This window comes from Oncorhynchus gorbuscha, linkage group LG12 (genome assembly GCF_021184085.1).
Source record: "Oncorhynchus gorbuscha isolate QuinsamMale2020 ecotype Even-year linkage group LG12, OgorEven_v1.0, whole genome shotgun sequence".
NCBI classification, from domain to species: Eukaryota; Metazoa; Chordata; class Actinopteri; order Salmoniformes; family Salmonidae; genus Oncorhynchus; species Oncorhynchus gorbuscha.
Window position 1 is genome coordinate 31,066,598 of NC_060184.1, and position 10,853 is coordinate 31,077,450.

Here is a 10,853-nt window from a genome sequence, read left to right on the forward strand (position 1 = left end):
CCTACCTTCAAACTCAGTGCCTCTTTGCTTGACATCATGGGAAAATCAAAAGAAATCAGCCAAGACCTCAGAACAGAAAAAAATGTGAAGACCTCCACATCATCTTTGGGGGCAATTTCCAAACGCCTGAAGGTACCACGTTCATCTGTACAAACAATAGTACGCAAGTGTGTAGCTCAGTTGGTAGAGCATGGCGCTTGTAACGCCAGGGTAGTGTGTTCGATCCCCGGGACCACCCATACGTAGAATGTATGCACGCATGACTGTAAGTCGCTTTGGATAAAAGCGTCTGCTAAATGGCATATATTATTATTATTAAACACCATGGGACCACGCATCCGACATACTGCTCAGGAAGGAGACGTGTTCTGTCTCCTAGAGATGAACGTACTTTGGTGCGGAAAGTGCAAATCAATCCCAGAACAACAGCAAAGGACCTTGTGAAGATGCTGGAGGAAACAGGTACAAAAGTATCTATATCCACAGTAATGCAAGTCCTATATCAACATAACCTGAAAGGCCGGTCAGCAAGGAAGAAGTCACTGCTCCAAAACCACCATAAAAAAAGCCAGACTACGGATTGCAACTGCACATGGGGACAAAGATCATACTTTTTGGAGAAATGTCCTCTGGTCTGATGAAACAAAATTAGAACTGTTTGGCCATAATGACCATTGTTATGTATGGAGGAAAAGGGGAGGCTTGCAAGCCGAAGAACACCATTCCAACCGCAAAGCACGGGTGCGGCAACATCGTGTTGTGGAGGTGCTTCGCTGCAGGAGGGACTGGTGCACTTCACAAAATAGATAGCATCATGAGGAGAGAAAATTATGTGGCTATATTGAAGCAACATCTCAAGACATCAGTCAGGAAGTTAAAGCTTGGTCGCAAATGGGTCTTCCAAATGGACAATGACCCCAAGCATACTTCCAAAGTTGTGACAAAATGACTTAAGTAAAACAAAGTCATGGTGTTGGAGTGGCCATCACAAAGCCCTGACTTCAAACCAATAGAACATTTGTGGGCAGAACTGAAAAAGCGTGTGCGAGCAAGGAGGCCTACAAACCTGACTCAGTTACACCAGCTCAACAGGAGGAATGGGCCTAAATTCACCAAACTTATTGTGGGAAGCTTGTGGAAGGCTACCCAAAATGTTTGACCAAAGTTAAACAATTGAAAGGCAATGGTACCAAATACTAATTGAGTGTATGTAAACTTCTGATCCACTGGGAATGTGATGAAAGAAATAAACGCTTAAATAAATCATTCTCTCTACTATTATTCCGACATTTCACATTCTTAAAATAAAGTGGTGATCCTAACTGAGCTAAATTCAGGGAATTTTTCCTTTGATTAAATGTCAGGAATTGTGAAAAACTGAGTTTAAATGTATTTGGTTAAGGTGTATGTAAACTTCTGAATTCAACTGTAGGTGTTGAGACCTGATTAGAAAATGGGGTCGCGGGAGATATAAAAATGTGGTCATGGTAGGAATGTTAACGGTTAACCGTTAATTGGTTAGTTGGCAAAAATAAATTTGACCGGTCCTGTTATCGGTCTATAGAATAATTTGCATAATTTAGAGGAAGTAAATTGGCATGTGTGTATTTTTGTTAGTCGTCATGTATCTTATCACATTGGCACAGCATACAGAGCCTAGTTTGAGGAGTGGAATGGCCCATCACTTGTCAGACAGCAGCACCTCAAAAAGCTGGTACTAGAGTGAAATGTGCTTTTATAAACCCAGTCATTGAGCGGAAATAACAATTCCAAATGTAATCGCGTGTTAAAAAACGTTTTGATGACCACGATTAAAAAGAGATAGTATTTGTATTTCTCAAGCAATCTCAACTCGTAATTAAAGTGCTACTCCCATTCACCATTTGAGTGCATAGGCTATATAGTCAACGGTAGGCATGCTATCAGCGAGTCACCCACCACTTCGCAATGTGAGCTTGAGGCAGTATAATTGTTTGAAACCTGAACGTTTTACTTTACTTCAAATAATGATGAATGTCTTCCCTTGCTTCAAAGTAGCCTAGCCAAAATCCAACCATAGAAACGTGGAGGCAATTATTTTACAGAGACTTCCTCTTGCCATTAACCAGCATTTCTCTCCTGTTCTATTGGTTTTCATATGAACTTTCTTTCATTGTCCAGAAGCCAAAGGCACAATCCTAGTCAAATTAACAACCCATCATAGTTGTTGCTTTTAGAATCCCCCTCTTTCTAAGAGTCTCTGTCACTTATGGAAATGCATGCTTAAGGTGTGCTGTTTAGTAGGCTTGGGCGGTGTACCCTATATACCGTATACTGTGGTATTTGGCAATAGCCACGGGATCGTATTTCAATACCATTGAAACTATTTATTTGAATTTCTTCAATAAATGTTCATATTTGTGGCTACTATTACAGTAAATACCTGCAGTCAAGTTGTGCAATACGTTAGGAGATAAAGCTGATAGGTGAAATGAAGAACACTGTCACATTATGAAGCAACAAATTCAGCAAAAAATAGCTTCAATTTCATCAGATGACAACAGAAGTGCAACGCTAGAAATCTTACAATGAAAAAGCAAGGTATGTTTTGCAAAGACGATGCATGGCTATCATATTTCTAATATTTATCATAGAAAGAATGTAGCCAGCTACATTTCCTAATGTTTCGCTTGAAGTTAATTTAGCATTTTACCGGAGAAAAGTAGACTGGCTACACCAAGAAAAGTACAGGAGAAAAGTCAAGAGTGGTGTTGATAGAATGCCCAGTAAATTCTCATCTGAGTGGAGAAGTGCAACTGAAGCACAACATTTCTCTGATGCTGAGCAGAAATTACAATAAGAAGCATTTTAGATCTGCGTTAACAAAAAGCAGCAAGATATTTCTTAGGCGTTTTATATTTTTTCCCTGCGTCAAAATCGAAGAATTCTGCGTTAACACGACCTCTAATTTAAGCTTGCTAGTTATCTAAGTAAGTGGCTGAATTAATAAAGTGAAGTGGCATCCTAATGTGTTAACTTTCTGCAGCATTTGAAAAGTCAAGGCCCTTTGGATGAGTTCTTTTGATTTCCTTGTATTTTTTAAATAATCTGTTCTTGCCCTGTCCATGGAAATTCACTATTACTTGTGCTAATTTTGTTAGCATTCTGGTAATAGACGACCAATGGGCTCCCCCTTGTGTACTAAGCCAGTAATACTGTAAATCCTGGGATGAGACAAGGACTGTATGACATATGAAAATCTGGATACCCCCCCAACCCTACTGTTTACAACTGTGATTTCACGCAAATTGCATTTTGGCAAATGTTTACAGCAGTTGCATGTTCATATATAGGTTATAGCCTTTTGACTAAGGCAATAGGCTTGCTGTAGTTGCTTGTTTTGATGAAACTCTTAATGAAAAATGTCCTTTCTTTGTACACCTGCAGAGTATTTTCTGTTGGTATTGTCATTTTACTGCTTGGTAAACATTTAACCATTTGTTGACCGGTTCATGAGGGTCGGTTAGTCAGAAGCTAAATTGAACGAAACCCCTGAGCTAATGTTTATTGCAGACATCAGATAATAGCTCCACCTTGCCCTCTGACCACATTACTTCGGCTACACCTATTCAATCATTTCAAAACATTTTCATAAGGGTCTAGAGACTGTGATTAAAAATAGCCCTCCATTCCCCTTTACCTGAGGAGGTAGACCGCCCGCTCAATGTCATTCAAATCCTCGTCCACGGTCAGCTTCTCTATCTCTTCAGCAGTCTGAAAGTAGAACAGTAGACAGAAGATAATGAGAGATTAATCAGCTCAAGCCAAATAAAAACAGACATTGGACAACTTTATAAAGGACACGTCGCCATCTACAAAACCACTGTGCTGCCGCTCAAATCGATAACTAAGTAACTTATGAGGATGCTCACCCACTAGGCACGAACGTCAATTCAACCTTTATTCCACATTGGTTCAATGTCATTTCATTGAAATGATGTGGAAACAATGTTGATTCAACCATTGTGTGCAAAGGGACTCCATTATGTGAATGTGTGTGTGTGTGTGGGAGGGAAGGTTAACTACATTCTGTCTGCATCTGTCGCTTCACTGGCTCTACCACTGTGACTGGGCATCCTATTGTACTAGTAATGACCTGTTTACCCAGACTTGAGTGGGGGAGGAGGGGGGGGAATTCTGGGTTGATGTGGTGAGGGCTGGACAGGATTCTGATCACGGTTCTAAATTGACTCAGCGAGTCATAAGTAAGGGGGTTGCAGTGAGGCACGACATTTCTCTCTGTCCCTGTTTGCTTGCGTGGGAGAGTGTGCGTGGGGGACCAGGGGGAGTGTGGGTGTGTGTGTGCGTAGTCTCTTACGTTGAAGCTTCTCTCATTATCTGAGCCGCCTCACTCTGGATCCTCCTCGACACAGAAAAAAAGAAAGCGAAGCACAGAAAACACACGCCCACCTCTGAAGCAGCAGCCATGCATACAGAATAAGATAGTTAAAGTCGACTAACCCTTTCCTCAGTACCTCACTGTCAGCCTAACAAGTATTTAAAGAGAGGAAGAGGAGAAAGATGGGACTCTAACCCTTTATACATTCCCTAAGGTTGTCCATGTTTTAATATCACATTTGCACCAAGAGGATCCACAAACTACAGCAGGGAGAATTTAAAATAAAATAAAAATGCTTGCGGGCAGCCTCTTGCCAACCCCTGAACTACAGCATAGAGGAGGGTGACTATTTTTGATGGAGAGGAAATCCTCGACTGTTCTGCAGATACTGTCCGCAGTGGAGGAGCGGGCAAGTGAGGGGGAGAAAGAGAGCCAGTGATGCAAACAGCTGACAGAAGCTGCGTCACAGGAGAAAGCAAACGTGTGGGCAACCCCATTACATAGTCGGTTCTTGTAGTGTTTTCTGCTGCATTCAAAGCAACTGGGAATTCGGAAAGCACCATTCAAGACAACTGGGACCTTGTGAAAAAAAACTAGGTCAAATCATAAAGTCAGTGATCTTCAGGTCAGAAAGTCGGACCTCTAGAAAGCGGCCAGAGTTCCTGACTTGAAATTCCAAGTAGGATGACCGTTCAAAACGATTTTCCCAGTCGGAGCTTTTTTCCCCCCCGAGTTCCCAATTGTCTTGAACGCATTGACGTCGACAGTCTGCGATTTCCGAATTCCCAGTTGTTTTGAACGCGGCTTTGGTTCGTGCAAGTAGCGATTTCACAGGGGTAGCCTACACTGATGCTGAAATGATAACTGTCGCTGCCGTGTCCGCCAGGCTACAGTGCGATAGCATGTTCCATTGACTATTTATGCGAGGAACTAAAAGTTATGATATAGGAAAAGTCATGATAATGGCTAAGTGTAGGCAGGTGCCTATGTTCTGCTGTAATAAAGCAGAAACCATAACTAAAAAGAAAAGGAAAATACAAATGACAGATGTAGCTATGTTGACAATGCTTATTGTCACCTTCATATACATTTTCATATACATATAGGCTATTCGTAACATTAACAAACCTAGGCTTTGATATCAGAATATCAAATCAGCCTATAATCCTGTTTTTAGTGATGTATAAAATTATTTCAATTACATTTCTACAAAGACAATTTTCTGAGAAAAAGGCATACAAAACATCACGCGGAATATAGTGAACAAATAGTAGAAGATCAATATTTCAAACATAACGTTAGCTATGCACTTTCTTGTCAAATACCTTTAGACTCCTGCGTATAGGTCTTTCGATGAATGTTAAGTCTTGTAGATCGTCTACCTGACCAAACAGGCTGGACTGGTTCAAAGTCATTTTGCTGACGAACATCTGTGTTTTTAGTCTCCTTTTTGGAACAGCTGTCGCAAGTGTTAAAGCCTTGTCATGGTCATGGCTCCAAACTGTGAATGTGTAAGATGAATTCTTTGATTTGGGGAAAGCTGATCCACCCACGAGAAAGCGTATTTGATGTTAGCTAACGTTACTGCCTTGGAACTTGATGGGTAGCAGTGGTGATAGATGATGCTGAGTAACGTTAGTTCCAAGCACATCCGAAAAGCATGATCACCTCCCTCTCTGATTTGATAGCTTTCTATCTATGTTTAAATAATGAAAAAATGCTGTAGTTATGCTTAAATCTCACAAGGTGAGATGTCACCTAATATCCCACCTTGTCACCTACTATCGCAAACAGTGATGCACTCAATTCCCACGAAAAGCTCTCATCATCAACTGGTTTGGTTTGGCTACCTAGCTAGCTTTTTAGAATAACACGACCTACGAGCTTGCTAATGTTCCCTGGTGCACTTAGAGACGTCGTTTATTATCTTGAAATAACTAGCTAGCTACAGTACTTCATAGCAGAAGTAATGTTTCAAAGTTCACTTCCTATATTAGAGTAGTTTCGACCTGTTCCAAGTGACAGAATGATGAAGTCCTTTTCGATGGATGAAAGTGATTCATTGCTGCTGACTAATAAACAGCTGAGACAGACTTAGCCAAAGCAAAACTCTACATGTAAACCGAAAAATAGTTTGCCAAAAAAGCTAACGTTAGCTAGCTATCTCACAACAACATAACTACCAAAGCTAAGCTTTGAAATCCATCTACCCACAGTTGCTACCTATCAAGATTCAAGTTAGCCTACAAACGTAACGTTAGCTAGCGGAAAACGTTAATAATGTAGCTAGCCAGGTTGGAGTTTAACTGAAGTGAAGTGAGTAGCAGATTATGCCCTTTCGCTGTGCTAAAAACATTACTATCAACAACAGAAAAATATAGCTCTACTCCAAGCTAACAACAACACGATGTTATAGTTTACGTGTTCATTTGCCAGACACCTTGAAAATCTCTCTCTCGGCCCTGTAATGTTCAACATAATCCACGCACACGCACATACTGTTTACACCACGGAAACGCACTGCAGCGACTAAAGAGGTTTCCATGGCGACGACATGCCACAGTGCCTGGCTGAAATAACGTATTACACCTCTCATCAAATTCTAGTCCAGTACCAGCTATAAAAGATTGAAAATAGTTCGTATAGAAGCGTGACAATTGCCACACTTGTATACTTTTTTGCGCTGAAAAAACCCTGATATAATACAATTTCAGCAAAGCCTCTGGTCGGCCTTTAGCGTCATCTGTACGTCAATGTGAAAATGCAGTTACCCGCTTTTACGTTTTGGGTCTAGATCAGCATTTCTTAAAGTAATGGGTCACGATCCAAAATGGGTCGCATACCTGTTAATGGTGGGTCGCCACGTGTCAGAGTAAATGTATGATTATCTAATTGATTACTGGAATTGATTTGACCATGTGCAACTGCACTCATTGTTCAGTGCGCTCTATGTTTAGCAGCGGTCTCTGCTAAATTTGGCAGCTGCGCCAGTGGGAGATGTCCGTATGCTTCGCGGTTTACCAGATCTTCTTTTTTTGCAGTTTTCTTGAAGATCCCTCCGCGACATACATGCTGCAGCGCTGTCGTTCAGCAGCAGATGAATCGCTGTCAGCCACTGATTTATCATTCCCATTCGCCATCACTCATACACACTTTGAGAAATAACGAGGAGCACCCACAATGTGTTTTGTGGGGGAAGTGCTTAGTAATGAGCAGTGGCAAAAATTCTGTCGCTGTACATTTCAAAAGTGCTGAACACATAGTTATATTGACTACGTATGTCTTACTGTAGTATGTCTTAATCTAAATTATGGAATGCCTCTTATCCGCTCATCGTTTCCTTATGCCATAGTTTGTAAAGCTCAATTGTCAGTAGAAACCACATTTGTTTAAACAAGTCAGCCATATCAGCTATGTTTTTTTAAAGACACTAAACAAGGCTGAATGAATTGTTTCCCTGCCAGACAAGGCTCCGCTGATAGTCAGGTGTAGCGGTGGTAAGGATTCACTCCACTGTGCTGGAAAGCTCTGCTGTTGGTACAACTTTATGCAGGCCATAACAGTTTGTGGGCACCACTTTTTGCCATTATAGTGCAGTTAATGTATTGTTTAGTGTTGTGTAGTGTCTTTGCTGGCATGGAGCAAACTTTTATTATTTTGCCCCATCATGATTTGCATGCTAAAATCGCCACTGGTAATGAGTCTCTCAAAACAAACAAACAAATAAAACGACACGTCCTGTCCAAACATCCACAGCATGACGGTAAACCCAGGGAGTTATTTTAGAACAGGGCAGAATGCTTCGGGAAACAGTACTTCCGACAGTGGAAAAGAAAGTCAGTTAGCAAGGTATTGTTGTCATAGATTGGAACTGTTGCTGTTGAAATACAAGTAATCATTTTTATTCTGAACTGGAATAAAACTGATTGAAGCAAGATGCTTTTTGAGGCAAACACACTCACACAGTTCTGAGTTGCTCATCTCCAGCAGGAAGTGGTCTCCTGCCTGACTGCGAAAACAGTAGATGTTCTGATCCAGTTTGGCACCACATACCTATGCGAGCCAGGGTTCTCAACTCTGGCATACTTCAAAAACAATTACAGAAACAGACTCAGTGCTGAGCATGACCTCCAACACTGTCAAAACCCAGAATAGACGTGTTTGTTGAAATCTTCAACCTGTGTGATTTTATCGATCAGTTTATTCCAGTTCAGAATAAACAAATAGTTATATTTTAACAGCAACAGTTCCAACCTAGACTTTTTTTTCAACAATACTTTCTACAGTAAGATGTACAGTAGGCCTGATCATTTTTCATGTGTACTGTTACTGAGCCTGTGTGTGTGTGTGTGTGTGTTCTGTTATACTGTGTGTGTTCTGTTATACAGTACATCTGTACATCTGTGTGATGTAATCAAGCAGTTTATTCCAGTTCAGAATCACATGTATTTATTGTATTTTAACAGCAACAGTTCCAACCTAGACAGATATATACGAGTGTTTTTAATGGGGAAAAATAAACATGAATAGCTATTTATGAGAATTTAATTGTTATTTGTTTTGTCTATATTGCATTTGTTTAAGGCATAAGGGTAATGAAATGTACCAATATTTACGCATTGTTGCATATTTTCAAAAGCGGGTGTAACGGTCGTCGTATGAAGGAGAAGAGGACCAAGGTGCAGCGTGGTATGTGTCCATATCTTTTAATAAATAACTTGAACACTGAACAAAAACAATATACCGACAACCGAAAACAGTTCTGGCTGGTGCAGACACACAACAGAAAACAGAAAATAATCACCCACGAAACACAATAGAAAACAGGCTACCTAAATATGGTTCTCAATCAGGGACAACGATTGACAGCTGCCTCTGATTGAGAACCATACCAGGCCAAACAAAGAAATACCAAATCATAGAAAAACTAACATAGACAACCCACCAAACTCACGCCCTGACCATACTAAAACAAAGACATAATAAAAGAACTAAGGGTCAGAACGTGACAGCATGTCCCAGGAAAACACAATATCTAATTTGTGTCCCAGGCTGAAAAAGTTTAAGGAACCCCTGGTTTAGATGGCCCCAAAATAGTTTAAAATGTTTGTATAGGACTTTGTTCCTACCATGATGAATGCAACAATTATGAAAAACCATCCAAAATTGCAGTACAATTGTGATATTCACTCTTTCAAAGTGGTGTATTAAACACAAAGTTACCATATCCTCCCTGAAGTCTACTGGTTACAATGACACATACTATGATATTATATACTGTGTCACTTTTAGGAAATGTGACAGGAAACACGTCCTGTACACGTCACTCTAAGCAAAATCATAGGAATGCATTATGTCCAGCAGGTTGATAGGTAACCCATTTGAACAAAATGCTTTTATGATGAAACAACAACACTTATAAAAAAGGCCAGGATGTGTCTAACTAAAGATGTTTACTTATATTGTCATTGCACATTTAACCTATTACACTGTAAGGCAGCTGTTTCAAATATGGCCGCCAACCAGCTCCAAATAGAGCAGGTTTCACAAAGCTGTATTTACATAAATAATGCCCAATGATGTCCTAAAATGTTGAGATGTGGAGAACACAATGAAATGGCTTAAATATGCCATATATACATTCATACAGTGCATTCAGAAAGTATTCATACCCCTTGACTTATCCCACATTTTGTTATGTTACAGCCTGACTTAAAAATGTAAAAAAATCTCACCCATCTACATACAATACCCCATAATTTCAATGTTTTTAAAAATGCTAGAAAATGTATTGAAAATGAATTACAGAAATATATAATTTACATAAGTATTCACACCCATTTGCTATGAGACTCCAAATTGAGCTCAGGTGCATCCAATTTCCTTTGATCATCCTTGTGATGTCACTACAACTTGATTGGGGTCCACCTGTGGCCAATTAAATTGTTTGGACATGCTTTAGAAAGAAACATACTTCTCTATATAAGGTCCCACTGTTGACAGTGCATGTCAGGGCGAGGCAGGAAGATGGCGGACAAGACAGAAAAAAAACAAAAAAGGATGAAAGTGGAACATATTATGAGTAAATATGGAGTGGGGGTGTGCACAAGCCTGATGAAGGAGAAGATGGCAGACAATAAAAAAGTGGAATATGTTTTGAGTGAATAAGGAATGGAGGATCACACAACATTTTCGGAAGAGCTAGAGAAGGAAATTGAATGTGATGAGAGTGAGGATTAATTAAATGCGGTGTAGGTTCAGTGATGACCGCTTAGAAGGTGATGAGTGTAGAGAGAAGCGGTGTGGTGAGGAATGTTGGCATCAAGTGCAAAAGAGGGATATGTGCTCTAGTAGTTCAGAGATGGAACATGACGAGAGAGGATGAGATACCTACAGTAAGGACCGCCGAGTTCTAGCCTTGTCCTGATGATGACAAGGATGATTCTGGCCCAGTGGGATTGAGATTTGTGGAAAG

The 10,853-nt window shown here is 40.3% G+C and overlaps 1 protein-coding gene across 4 annotated transcripts in view; it reads right to left on the minus strand.

Moving 5' to 3' along the window:
* ppp4r4 (protein phosphatase 4, regulatory subunit 4) overlaps window positions 1-7,023 on the minus strand; it is a 129,065-nt gene extending 122,042 nt beyond the window's left edge. Inside the window, exons 1-2 of one of the 4 annotated variants that reach the window (XM_046291811.1) lie at window positions 5,704-7,001; window positions 3,680-3,753 (exon numbers count right to left, since the gene is read on the minus strand). In XM_046291811.1, the coding sequence (XP_046147767.1) occupies window positions 3,680-3,753; window positions 5,704-5,808 (179 nt within the window). In that variant the 5' untranslated portion in view covers window positions 5,809-7,001. Of the gene's footprint in view, window positions 1-3,679; window positions 3,754-4,357; window positions 4,404-5,703 lie in introns of those variants that run through there. The other 3 variants (XM_046291813.1, XM_046291816.1, XM_046291814.1) reach the window with 3 other exon arrangements.
* Between the last annotated feature and the right edge of the window lie 3,830 nt (window positions 7,024-10,853).